The sequence below is a fragment of the Leptonychotes weddellii genome, chromosome 3 (assembly GCF_054177405.1).
Source record: "Leptonychotes weddellii isolate Sample4059 chromosome 3, ASM5417740v2, whole genome shotgun sequence".
Lineage (NCBI taxonomy): Eukaryota > Metazoa > Chordata > Mammalia > Carnivora > Phocidae > Leptonychotes > Leptonychotes weddellii.
In genome coordinates, this window is record NC_138371.1 from 54583792 (window position 1) to 54597364 (window position 13573).

At 46.5% G+C, this 13573-nt stretch overlaps 1 protein-coding gene and 1 long non-coding RNA gene across 6 annotated transcripts in view; one reads left to right on the forward strand and one right to left on the reverse strand.

Moving 5' to 3' along the window:
- The window catches only part of LOC145720523 (uncharacterized), an 82019-nt gene extending 73066 nt beyond the window's left edge, over nt 1-8953 (forward strand). The window contains exons 5-6 of one of the 2 annotated variants that reach the window (XR_014143547.1): nt 848-6124; nt 8640-8953. This is a non-coding gene — a long non-coding RNA (uncharacterized LOC145720523). Of the gene's footprint in view, nt 1-847; nt 6125-8639 lie in introns of those variants that run through there. The other variant, XR_014143546.1, reaches the window with a different exon arrangement.
- Nucleotides 1-13573, reverse strand: part of ITGA6 (integrin subunit alpha 6) — a 74207-nt gene that overhangs the window by 9702 nt on the left and 50932 nt on the right. For all 4 annotated transcript variants that reach the window (XM_081814161.1, XM_081814160.1, XM_081814158.1 and 1 more), the window contains 12 exons: nt 9271-9431; nt 8952-9095; nt 7577-7692; nt 7268-7457; nt 7099-7182; nt 6923-7002; nt 6692-6769; nt 6502-6604; nt 4977-5150; nt 3826-3924; nt 3624-3734; nt 3425-3523 (listed from right to left, as the gene is read on the reverse strand). In XM_081814161.1, coding sequence (XP_081670287.1) covers nt 3425-3523; nt 3624-3734; nt 3826-3924; nt 4977-5150; nt 6502-6604; nt 6692-6769; nt 6923-7002; nt 7099-7182; nt 7268-7457; nt 7577-7692; nt 8952-9095; nt 9271-9431 — 1439 coding nt within the window. The remainder of the gene's footprint in view (nt 1-3424; nt 3524-3623; nt 3735-3825; nt 3925-4976; nt 5151-6501; nt 6605-6691; nt 6770-6922; nt 7003-7098; nt 7183-7267; nt 7458-7576; nt 7693-8951; nt 9096-9270; nt 9432-13573) is intronic.

Below are 13573 nucleotides of genomic sequence, written 5' to 3' on the forward strand. Positions count from 1 at the left end.
TGGGGTGGGGGGAGTTCTTTAAAATCTAGGCATTTCCATAGGGATGACCTATGCACATGCACTTCATCCATCATGTGCCCATGAAGGGGAAATGGGGCTGAAGCTCTGCTACACAGTCAGTTCCATCATGAGCGAGCAGTGCTTAGACCTCATTCACTTGCTCACTGCCAAAATCGTTTGCCTGAATCACTCTGTAACGTCATACCCTCTATTCTTACTGAACATCAGTAAGAGAAATCACTCCATGAAGGTATTTTCATAGCTTTCAGAAAGCTCTCTATTAAAGACCTCATTCCCTTAGTGAGCGTTCTTCGTATCAGAAACACATCTTGTAAAAGGATCCGTATCTCAAATTCTCCGAATTTAGAGCCGAAAGAAGAAAATCACATTGCCCTGAAGAATGATGTGCCTTTTACGTACCATATTTTCTTTTATCTCTGGCAGCCAGAAAGCAGATACTCTTTTCCAACTTCCTTAGGAATGAAGTGGGGGATATAGAAATAGAACCAATAACAATCCCTTCCTCGGCTCAATTCAACAATTATCTCCTGGTTCACATGGACCATGAAATTCTTAACAGTTCACGTGGCGTATCTTATCTAACTTTGGCTTCTCTAGCATTTGTGCAGGGAAGGCAGACAGTGTGTCCTTAATAAGTGCTTGTAAACTGGATGGATTTCATGGATGCTAAAATGTAACCATTTTATCTGGTTCAGTTAGGTGACCAGCTCTCTCAGACTTTGTTCTAACAGGTGTTGAAAGTGTTGTATCGAGAAGTGAGCACAAAACTCTTAAAATTGGTTGGGTTATAAGGAAACTAAAAGGGTTTTTTCCTTCCTTTTTAAAGCCAGGATTAGAATAAAAGCAAGCAGTTTTAATATGAAGATCAAAAGACAAGACTGAATTACCCCACCTCCTCTGCTTCTATCTTCAAAGAAAAATGATCTTCGGGCTGGAAAATGCAACAGATGAACCAAGATAAAGATAAAACTGAAACCCACAATAAGTGAGGGAATAAAAAAGGAAAGCATCCTAACACATGAATTAAACTTAAATCTTTAGACCCAGAAAAAGTACACTCTAAAATACTAAAGAAACCTGTATATAGGACATCGGAGCTGTTGTCACTCAGAAATCAGAGTCAACAGAAGAGGTACCAGAAGACTAGAGGCAAGAAAACATTTGTTTTCAAGACAAAAGCACTCTAGATACAAGACATTAATCCATTCATGTATCCACCAATTATTAAACCAAGGAGGATCACAGCAGAGATCCCAATTCCCATTAGCATGCCTGAGTTCTCCAAGCCCTTACATGTAATGCCCAAGATAAGCTCACTTTCATTTGTGACCCAGCCGCTAGACTGGATACCAACACCCCAGTTCCATCATCTTCCAGCCAACAAGAGCACTTGATGAGGGCTTGTGAGTCCGACGTCTGGTCTCCCCTCCACATGCCCGCCAGTCCTATGACCCTGAGAGAGAGACAACCTTTCTTGGGTTGTTTTCTCATCTGAATTTGAGATCTGGGGACTTAATGGGAAGCAAGTGTTAGAGAGTTAAGAATAGGAGCCCTGAAACCAGACCAGTTTACAGGTTTCAATTCAGGACCCCACTGGCATCCCCTGCTGTGCCTCCTTCCTTTTTTGGAAAATGAGTACATCTACCTTGTCATTCTGAGGTTCAGAGGACTACAGATAATTAATGCATTATTAATGTCTGTCCCTTCCCTCTAAATCGTGTGTTCTTTCCCCAGCTCTAAAAGCTCAGTGATTCTCCAGGTTACTGGTTGCAAGTTTCAGAAAGCTATGGCTGCCGCCTCCAGTCAGAGGGGCAGAAAAGGGCTTCTCAGGGAGGTTCTGTTCAGTTGATAGTCTCTTATGATGCCTTATTGGTAAGAGGCAGGAAGGTGAGCTGGAGTAGCATGCAGAGATGATCTAAGGCCAGGGTGACCGGATGTCCTGGTGAGCCTGGGACAGTCCTGATTTATAACCCTTGTCCCAGCATCCTGCCCAGTTTAGCATCTGCCCCAGACAAACATCTCTGGGTTTGGCTGATAGATTTTAACAGCCAGGGATCACTGTATTCAGAAACCAGTGCTCAGGGAGGCTCACTGCATTTTCAGCTGGCTCAAAGGTCCGAAGCCAGAACTTCCATTGGCACATCAGTAGATCAGCTGAAGAACGGTACGTCAGTCTTTTTCTCCATTCGGTCTCTTTTGCAAAACACTCCGGTCCATGACATGCAGGCACTGTATCTCAAGAGCATGACACAAGCCCCTGTGGGCTCCAGACCCCCACAAGGAACCCTTCCCAGTGTGCCCCCACAGCCACAGCCCCCAGTTCTGTTCAGTACTTTTCTCAGTTGCCTGGATGAGGACAGAGAAGCTGTGCTGCTCAGCTTTGAAAAAGGTAAAGGGATAGAAAGCTAAGGGAGGGCAAATGATCAAGAGTCAAAACTACTTTGTGAACTGAAACGACAGACCATAAGCCAACCACCTAAAACAGGAGATATTTAAAGGCATGCATTTAGATTTTTAAAAATTGCTCAAGGATGGGATATGGGAGCTATAGCTTGACAACACATCCTGCTGAAAACACTTGGAAGTTTCAGCAGAACAGAAACACAAAAACAGAAGCTGCTGGAAGTACAAACACAATCTTCTGTGTACACCGAAAAACCAAGTTTTAGGCTGACTGATAGCAGCGTGGGGCCGCGGTGTTGGGCGGTAAAGGCCTCATGGTGAGCCGAGCGAGGCAGATCACACATCCACGCCCTGCCCGCCCAGGAGTCACACTGCCGGACCAGGGCCAGCCCAGGAAGGAGAGGGCCTGGCCTGACGGGTGGCTGAAGAGCTGGAGGCTCTGCTCTGAACAGAATGAGAGACCTGTCCAAGGGGCATGCCCGTGTCCTTCAGTTACTCCAAAGGTTGCTACGTGGCTAAGAGAAGGGACTTATTTTGGGCTTGTTCCAAGGGGCATAACCAGGGACCGATTTTGTAAGATTCAACTCTGGATTCACATATATAAAGAGATCGTTTCTAATAACCACAGCTGGCCACACATGCCGTGAGCTACTCCATAAAGTGGTCGTTACCATCATGGGGACACCGGCAGTGGCTACAGCACTGGGGATAGTTTATGACCTGGGGTTTCTATAGAGGTGGGAGGCGCACCCATTCTTTCTCAAATCTACCGTGTGCACTGCAGAACTAGACGATCCTAGATGTTCTCCTTTTTCCAGTGATTCTGTTAAAATACAGCTTGGAGTGGAAGCCCCTTAGAGCATCATCGGACTTCTCCTTAATGGGGGTAACAGGGTTGTGAGGGGGAGGACTGCCAAGGTAGCATGGCCTCAGGCTGCGGGGGTGTGGTGGAGAAGGAGTGATCGGCTCTGAACTCTGGGAAGGCGGAACAACCTCTCACCTGAGTGCCTGCGTTTGGCAGCTTGATGTTCTCGGCTGCGGCGGCTACATCAATGGAAGCCCGCGTGAGAATGTCCAAGTAGTTCATTTTGGAATATTCCTGTTTGGAGACAAAGTTAGCAAATGCGTTTAGGAAGTGAGAAAGGTCCTAAGAGATAGCGAACTGACTTCCAGGGGACAGCCTCGAGGCAGAGCCGAACCTCTAGAAACGTGCTGTTCCATAACCTCGAGCGCAGAACGACAGAGGCCTTGCTGTCCAGCCCTCGCAGCGGGCAGCTTATGTTCACGCAGTTCACGTTCATGCTGCAGTTCTGGGGAGAAAAGGGTGGTAGTTAAAATCCAACAGTAAGGGGCATCCTGCCACCGTCTGCCCAATACTCACGGCTGTTGAAAAATACTTACAAGAGTCTGATATTTTCTTTCAGCAAATAAAGAAAATTTTCCGCTCTCATCTATCTGTTTTTCAGCAATTTCCCGTTTCCTTCTTGAGCTGTGAGACTCCTGAAAAGAAATTATATCCAAAATAGTTCTACTTAATGTAAAGGTCACGACTGCATAGACCTCAGCACTCCCTTACAAATGATGCCAAATTCACATAATCAACAATTAATATTTTCCCATCTCCTGTCACCAAAGGCACAGAAACAATTTAAGTGTAAAATCCACAGATGTTCCCATCTCATTGCAAGTTTATTGATTCAGGTAGTTTATTCCCACTCTGACTTTAAAACTCAGGTGAAGAGAAAGCGGGCTTTCTTTGTTCTTCTGTCTCCTCCCCAAACTGAGCATCCGGAGATCAGGCATCACATCCCATCCCTATATCCCTAGCACCCAGCTCAGTAACTAACGCGTGGTAAAAAGTCAGCACATCTTGAATAAATAAATGACACTGACGAATGGAAAAAAGCAAAAGAATGAGTATGTGACTTATTCAAAGTAGAGTCCTGAAAACTAACCCACGTAAGTAGTTTTAAGATAGCATTTTCCTTAAGATAGGATTAAGAGTGTGGGCGTCTGGGTGGCTCCCTCGTTAAGAGTCTGCCTTCAGCTCAGGTCATGGTCCCAGGGTCCTGGGATCGAGCCCGCATGGGGCTCTCTGCTCAGCGGGGCATCTGCTTCCCCCTCTCCCTCCGTGTGCTTGCTCGCTCTCTCAAATAAATAAATCTTTTTAAAAAATAAATAAGAATGAAAGCTTTGAAGGTCTCTTGCTCAAGTGCCAGTATCTTTTGTAATGAGTTTGGTTATATTGGGAGTGAACACTGGCCCACCCCAGAAGCACATCCCAGTCCTCTTTATAGGTCATACTGGGTCCTAACACTCCAGAAAACGTCATTTCCTTCAACAAGCACTGAATCACCCTGACTGATGTGCCATAATGGTAGCCAATCAGCAGAAATCCTCAGCCTGACTTGGTTACTCAACTATAAGAGAAAATGTGACACCAAAGAAGTCAGCACACCACCATGTCACTTTCCTCAGGAAAGTACGGATTTTCCCCACAAAAGTCTGCTTCCCTTATTCACACTATGAAGACAGAGGGTAAATCAACATACCTTTAGGTTCAGGAAGTTTATTTCACTTCGTGGCTCACAAGCTATGTTTTCCAATCCTTTGGATTCTACTTTCACCAAATAAAGCAACCATTTGCCGTTGCTAATTTCTTTTGGCCACTGGATATTCAAGGTTGCTGTGCCAAGGTTTTTAAGAGGTTTACCCAAGTTAATTACCTGTTAGGAAATAATACGTATTATATCTCAGTGTAATTCTCTCAATAGAAAATTAAGTAGCAGCTCCTGTGGCCAAGGGGGGGAGAAAAAAGGAAATATCTGGCATAATCCTCCAATGAAAGTATAGGCTCCAAAAACAGACTACAGATAGATAGGGCCTCCACAATAGAGATGCATGCCTAGGCAAGGTAAAAGAAACGATTGCTCCTTTAACCCAGGAACTACTGCGTGCAAGAGAATCTGCAGCGTAGATAGGCCATGCTCTCAACGTGCTCTGGGAGGGTCACGGGGGTCTGTGAGTCTCTGTGATCGGCCTGCCCGGCAGAGGAGCCTGGGCCACGGCGGCGCACCAGCAGCCTGCTCCGGGGAAGCCCCACCTTATGCCGAAGTCAAGCTGCCCCTGTCTCCTACTACAAGGGGGCGCTTGGGGAGCACCTGAGAGCCTGAGTGAAACCGTTCATGACGGCCGTGAATCAGGAGTCCGAGCCGGGAACACAGCAACTTCCTGCAGCGGAAGCCAAATGAGGAGTGAGCTGTGTGTGTGCGAGGCAGGACTGCCGTGGGCCCCAGAGACACCTCCTCGCTGCTGCCGCCGCTGCTCCCTGTCACAGCTGTGTCTGCAATGCTGAGACACACAGAGCGGAACTCAGCCCCTCACCCCGCTGGAGTCAGGGGTGGGCCCTTCTTGCCATCTCAGACTTTCGCCTCCACTGTGGCCACTGTGCTGTCTCGGCATGCTTGAGCCACGCAGACCCAAACCCACAGATGAGTTTTGAGCCACTTCTGCACCACGTGCTTATGTTCACCCAACTGGGCTGAGAGTCACTGGGATTCTTGCTTAGAAATGCTTCAGAACAAGCATGAGTGTCCTCACGGGCGCCGGGCTTGTAAAACGTGAGGGAACACGAACCACACGCGCTAAGAGACAGGACCTCACGATGGAAGAAGAAAATCCTAACACGTTCTAAAGCCAGGTATCAATTACTTTGAGATTTGTGTCACGGACAGACTCGGGGCGGGGGGATTCCTCTGTCTCTGCACCACTTATACATGAAAACGCTCTAATAAGAAAATGACCAAACTGAACTGGATTTTGAACAAAGTCCATGTTGAATGACAGTTGTGTTCTCCGTTCTGGAGGACAAAATTTTTACGGCAAGCCAGTATGTGCTTTAAACATTGGTGAACTCACTTTTAACTGAGGATTTATCATGCTTATTAATATTTATTAATGTTGATATTACATATTACAGTTACATATTCACATTTACTAAAATTATATTACATATATTATCAGATATAGTATATGTTCACTTTTGGTATATATAAAAGACCAAGCGCTGCAACTTACCCTGAACTCATACTCTATTAAACTTCCCACCTCATCTTCAGATTTCATAGCTTGCTCACCAACAACTGTACCTCCAAAATACACCTGGGAAGGTTTAGCAACTCTGTTAAATTAAAAAACACCAGTTTTAGCGAGGATTGTAAATGGTTCTTTTAAACACTGATTTGTTATGCTAAACACAAACACTTACCCAGAGACCGATAAAAGCAGTTCAATAACCACTTTCGCTGTAGCTGTAATTGAAGCCAAATTATCTTGATTGCTTGTTCTGAAAATGAAAAGGAAACAATAGGGTTTCATTTTAACAGTCAGTTTTCTCATTACAGTTACACTTCTTTTATGAGTCAGAGCAGAGCCAATTCATTGACTGGCTGTGTTTTCATGAAATAATTCTGAATGGAAAGGTTGAAGTAATTCTTACGTTTCCAACTTCATATTAATATCCAGATCTGTGGTGTCAAAGGTGACCTCAGTTGTACTTAAAATCAAATAAAAAGTCACCTGCAGAACAGAAACAGACGTTAACACAGAGCAAGCATGCCGACCCCGTCTGACGGCATGAATCAGCACGACGCAGTATGCGAAAGCATCACCTACACTGGAATTTCTTTTGAAAGGATTTCCAAGCTCACAGTCCGCTTGCGAGCCGTTCTGATTGGCAACACAACTCAGCTGCTTCTCCTGTAACAGAAAAACACGAGATCACCAGCCACTCACGGGCCCCCGAGGCCGGCCGTCTGCCCCCCGCTGCCGTGAGACCGCTTACGGGGAAGGCCCGCAGTTCTCGGTACGCCGAGTAAGTGAGAGTGTCGGGAAAAGCTGCCACGAGCTTGGCCTCGTGAGCATCATCTCCATCTTTCGCGGGCGCCCTTGGATCGGAAGGGCCGTTGGTCACTGTTATTTCTAAAGCAATGTCCTTCTGGTCTTTCAGAACTAGTTCTGGTACACCTTTCCGACTGTAGCACACATACACACACACACAAAAACACAACAAAAACGACAAAGAGCTCAGTACGTTTTCAGTAACCCACTGCAAAGCCAGTCATTTTTGCTTGGAAGACAGAGTGAGTCTTACACTGGTAAGTAAGAAAACTTGTCTTGATTTCCTTCTCGGGTACAAAATTTATATTCTAGTTTAAGGTTGCTGTTACATACATTGTCGTCTCCACATCCCTCTTTTAAGAAGTGCACCTGGAGGAAAACAAAACCATTGTTGATTTGGGTTTTTTAAATTTTTATTGTTTTAATTTAAAGTCAATTAACACATAATGTATTATTGGTTTCAGCGGCAGAGGTCAGTGATTCATCAGTCTTCTGTAGCACCCAGTGCTCATCACATCTCATGCCCTCCTTAAGGTCCATCACCCAATCACCCCATCCCCCCACCCCCTCCCCCTCCAGCAGCCCTGTTTGCTTCCTAAGATTAAGTCCCTGAGGGTTTGTCTCCCTCTCTGGTAAAAACAAAACCACCGCAACAGTGACAGCCTTTCCCTGTGCAACAGCTACCAGAGCAGAAGCTTCAAACGTACTCTGCCCTGCATCCAGTGCCTTTAAGGGACCCGTCTTGAACAGAGCTGTGTTGTAAGCACACCCCGACCAGGCCACTGAGGTGCAGTCAAGAGCATGAGCCCTGCAGCCGCACAGGTCCACCTTCCAAACCTGGCTCTGCCACACACTTAGCCTTGGGGCTTTGGGCAAGTCACTTCACCTTTCAGAGTCCAAGTGTCACCACTGGTGATATGGGGATGCCATAGAGGGATACTGTAAGTACCAATAATAGTGATGATGCTCTGTCAGGGGGCCATCAGAACCAAGAGCCACAGAGTGGACGCTCCGGCACCAACTGGATTTTGACAGCAGGTGCACCAATGCCAGATCAGGATGCCACAGGTCCCCAGCCTATTCTCGTGTCTCAGCCACCCTAAACCCTAGCAAATAGGCCCCACCTCATAGGAGGCATAGAGCAAGCCATACAATAGCAGTTGTCTTCCTAAGATCACATGCGCTACATTAGCCACTAAATGACTATTTCATGGCTAAGGAGCTTTGTATTCCTTGATTTAACGTTCAGACTAACAAGTTTATTTTCTACATTTTAATGTCCTCAGTGGTAAAATGCAGTGTATTTTTCTTTCTAGCAAACGGCCATAGGAGAAACTTGATGTGAGAATGAGTTCTGCCAATTATACTCTCAGTAAGTCTCAGTAAGGCCAAAAATTATTAAGAACAATACTCTCCGGCTCCAGATTGTATTCCATGTATTTCTATATTTGTTGTCACTTTGGGAAACAAATCTCAAACAAACTCGGCATATATTAAAAAGTCTATTTATAATACAAAGGAATGGACTTTAAAAAAGCAAATCACTAGTCCTCCTGCCTTCAGACACATGTGATGTAGCATAATAATGTGGCAGAAGCTTTGGCAATACAAAAGTCAGGAAGACTTACATCTCTCTGAACTGTCTTGGGTTCGTTTGAATTCAGAATGGGAAGAATCTCTGGAAGTGAGTTCACTCTCCTCCGCGTGTTTGGCTCTTGGATCTCTACGGAAGCAGTTACGGGAATGGGACGCAGTTTATCTCGGATATTTTCCTGAAAAGTATGCAGAGTGAAGCATGGTATCAACGCTACTGGGGAGCTCCAAACAATGCTTTCTTTTGTCCTGAATAAGAGGCTGCTGGTGTAAGGTTCAGAGATCCAGCTATGCCACCATAAAACCCAGCTGCTGTCCCTTCTAACGACCAACCTGACTGGTGGCGGGCCTCACCTGGAGCCAGAGGGTCTCCTCTATGCACTCCTTCTGCTTCTGCCTGGTCAGACTTAGCTCTTGCGTATACTTGGGCTCAGAGCCTTGGTTTCGAAAGAGAACTCTTGATGACAGCCCAGATTTCCTTCTCTCCTTTTCAGCCTCGAGTGTGCCCAAAATGGCTAGATAAAATAAACAAAATCCTATGAACTTCAAGTATATCCATGCACAGTTCAGCTGTAAGGACAGTGAGTTGCCTTTTATGTCATTCTGATTCCTTGTAGATTACTTTTCCCACTGCCCTTGTTACTGTTCACATTTCCTGGGAATGTACATTTTGACTGATTTATGGCGTTTCAGGTCAAGCTGTCCTTTCCTGCCCGCTGCTAAGAGTTTGTGAAGTTAAATTTCCACTGGGCCACCTGGGGGAGCTCGAGAATCAGTTAGAAGCTCTGAGCAGCTGATCCAAGGATTTCTGGCTAAACTTCAGGAACTCCGAGCACTAAAGACAACGGGGGACCCAGCACTCCTGAAAGGCCTGCACTGACTCCCATTCAGCAGTCTGTTGCTTATGTGTGGCCCCATTCAGCAGCAGCTTCTCCTCAGGTCTGTTGGGCATTCAGAACCTCAAGCCCCAGCCAGACCTACTTAACCAGAATCTGCATTTGAACAGGACCGTCAGGTGGTTCTTAGACACATTAAAGTTTAAGAAGCACTGATAAAGGATAGTTGTCTAAAATGGGAATAATACATATTAGAGATAGAGAAGTCTTTGGACAACAGGAGGAGACTTTATTTGAGAGAAATGAAAGGTAAAACACATTCCTTTGAGAGTCTAGAGGGCCCATTTGCCAGCTACTGTATCTCCCACACCAAAGTTTCCAACCTCCAAAGGCCTAGAAGGCACATCCTGTTCTCGATTACCTCTACTAATGGTGCTCAGCAGAGGCAAGCCAGGATTTGGATGATCAAAATCTCATTTCTCCACTTCAGAATGCATTCTTTGCTGGTTTGCTGGATGTAGTTACTATGTTTCTTTATGGGATCATATTTAAATTACTCACATTCATTCATTCATCACTAACCATCATAAGGGGAAGCAAACCAAAGTGTGTATAGGGCCAGAGAAGGCAGCCTTAAGGAAAAAAATCTCCGGAAAACGCAGAAAATGAATCACCCATGTTCTAATATGCATGTTGGAGTTCCGAAGAGGCCTCAAAGATCTACTTTAGTAGATCTACTTTAATATCTGCTTTAATACCCCCCTCTTGAAGAAATGGAGGCCCACAGGTAGGTGACTGGCCCAGGATCATACAGTGAGGGGCAGAGGCGGCGCCAGCTTCGAAGTCTCTGTCACAAATACACAAGACAACTGCTTTATAAAGCCTCTTAGATGTCCACGTTTCCACTTCCTCCAGGCCTCTGCATGAGTCGCTCTCTTCCTCTGCCAGCTGGACCCTGGCCCTCTCCACCTCCCCCTGACTGCCTAACTTTGCTCCTCCTTCGGATCTCAGTGTGGACATCACTTCCTCTGGGGGGACGTTCCTGACCTCTCCTGGGGGATCGGACGGTATTCCGTTTCCCCACTCACTACCCTTGGCCGCTTTGCTGTGACTGCCCCACCGCAAAGGCGTGGACGGGGACCACATCAGTCTGCTCGCCACTGTGTTCCCCAGCAACGGGACAACACCTGATGTAAGTATGATTTTAGAACAGCTGAACGGAAGTGGGAGTGACCGGCACCACATCAACACACACACCAGTGCACACAGAGACACGCACACAAACAATAGCATGTTATTCTTATGCCGAAACAATAGCTACTGAGATACGCAAAGACCAAAATTTAGAGACACTGACAGTTTCAATAGTAATTTGTGCCAAATGGAATGTGCCTCCGTTTTAGCCTTGTAGCCTTGACATCATCCATTTATCAATGACCTGTTAACTTCACAACGAACCAGACGAAGGCTCACATGCTGAGTGCCCCTCACGGCAAAAGCAGGGGGAGGGTGTGGGTGCATTAAAACCGTTTATCTACCAAGCCCACTCTAACCTTCCCTAACCCTCCAGACAGTTCACATCATCTTAAAATCCTTGCAGGCCACCTTTGCTGACCTTTTGAGGGGCAAGCCAAGTAGAATACTCATTAAGGCTCAATTATAAATATCTGCATGTATGGAACACCACATCTGAAGACCACCGAGTTAAAACAGCCTGATCAAACAATAGGCTCACATTCTCAGACACTGGGAACGGATTTTAGATGGATTCACTTATGCAGCTTGGTGGAAGTTCTATTTGAAATTGGAATTTCCCAGTACTGTGGAACTGGGAACTACAGGCAAGGAAAAACAGGGTCCCTCTGAACGTCTTCCCAGAAAAAAGTTCTATCCACGATAGGCCATCAGTAAACACTCAGCTAACAGAGTCGTAAACAAACACTTCATTAATGGCACAGTTACTGAACGTGAAATCAATACATAGGGCATCAAATGCTGCATTAAAGCTAGAACAAAGTTTGTGATTTTATGAAAATGACTGACGTGAGGGAAGACAAGGACAGCTCTGATGAGACGTCACATCTACGGTCAGAGTGGTGTGGGACAATGACATCCATAGAATAAAAATGTTTCCCCATTTCCTCTCCTCATCTGATCACAGAATCACAATTTCTCCTTGTCTCTCTAGTCTACTCCAAACACAATGGTGAAACGCCTGTTACCCAAACAGGCAAGTGTAAGGTATCGCGTTTGGGTAGACATAACACAAACAATACTAAGTGTGTGAGAAATCCTAGAAGACGTTTTCTTCTCCGTGAAAGCCGTGCCAGGAATCGTTTCCCATACTCAGTGAAAGACCAGCCACGTCAAAGGGCGAAGTGAAAGGCCACCACCGCCCTGTGCACAAACCGTGACACGGCAGCATTAAGCACGCGTCCCAGCAAGGTCGGGAGAGCCCTGGGAGGGAGGCTACGGCAGGAGACAGCCCGGCAGAGGGGCCAAAAAAGCCGAGGGAGGCAAAGGAACTGCCTGAGGATGGCTTAAAATACGGAAGGGAAAAGTGGGCCTATGACAAGGTGAACTGCGGCAAGACAGACCTATTTGCCAAATTCTGGGATATTAAAAGGGTATCTTTTCAATAAAGAAAACAGTAATACTTTACGTAACCAGAAGGAAACTTAAGAAAACTCATTACCTCAAGGTAAAGCAAAAACTGCAAACCACCCTATCGCTCAAGAAGGCTTCCCGTGGTGGCAAGCTACGCCGTCATACGAGGCCGCCGGGACCGTCGCCCGACCCAGGATGGAGATCACCCTCACTCTTTGTACTTGCGCTTTGGGGAAAAGCTTTTCTTTAAATTCCCACGTCCCGGGGCGCCTGGGTGGCTCAGTCGTTAAGCGTCTGCCTTCGGCTCGGGTCATGATCCCAGGGTCCTGGGATCGAGCCCCGCATGGGGCTCCCTGCTCGGTGGGAGGCCTGCTTCTCCCTCTCCCTCTGCCTGCCGCTCTGCCTACTTGTGCTCTCTGTCAAATAAATAAATAAAATCTTAAAACAAATTCCCATGTCCCCATCTTCAGCCTGGAGCGGGACCAGGGGGCTTACACCTGAAAACATACGGCTGTTACTAACACCTACCACAGAAGGCTCCGGTGATGATCACCACTGTTAGAGTGTCATTAGCCTTGTCTAAACCTGCAGCAAAACAGTCTGTCTGGGTTATAAAGAAAGGAGGCCGCATAACACCTTATAAATGATAGATGGCCTTAGCCACAGTAGCTCCTTTGCTCTCCACCACAATCCTATGTAGAAATTCCTATTAGAGCCATTTTTATTACTGATAGGGAAATGAAAACTCCAATGTTGAGACTTGCGCTGTGCTGCGGGGTGAGCCAGCCTCGGAGCTGCAACCCAGAGCGGAGCCCAGGGCTCTGCGTCCTCAAGACCAGCCTGCCAGTCCCCCAGGAGCCTGCTTGCAGGGGCACGGCGTGGGTGTTCTGGGCCGGGGAGGCCTCTGGGAGGGGGCCACGCAGTGAGGAGACACTAAGCCAGCAACTCTGCGCAATGCTCAGGTTCCGGTACTCACTCTCCAAAACCACCGCCCACCACCTCCTAACCGCAAAACCAGTTTTCCACGTTGCTCTTCAAAGGCAGAAATGGAGGAAACGGTTGTGGTAGCAAATGAGTACTTTTCCAAGGCCTGCTGTCCTAAACCATCTGCTCTGGAAAATTCAGATGAGGACCAAATGGAGAGTTATCCCCTCCTGTGCTTCGCCCTCCTGATTAAAGAGAAGACAACAGATCCACTGAATTCCTTATGCAAG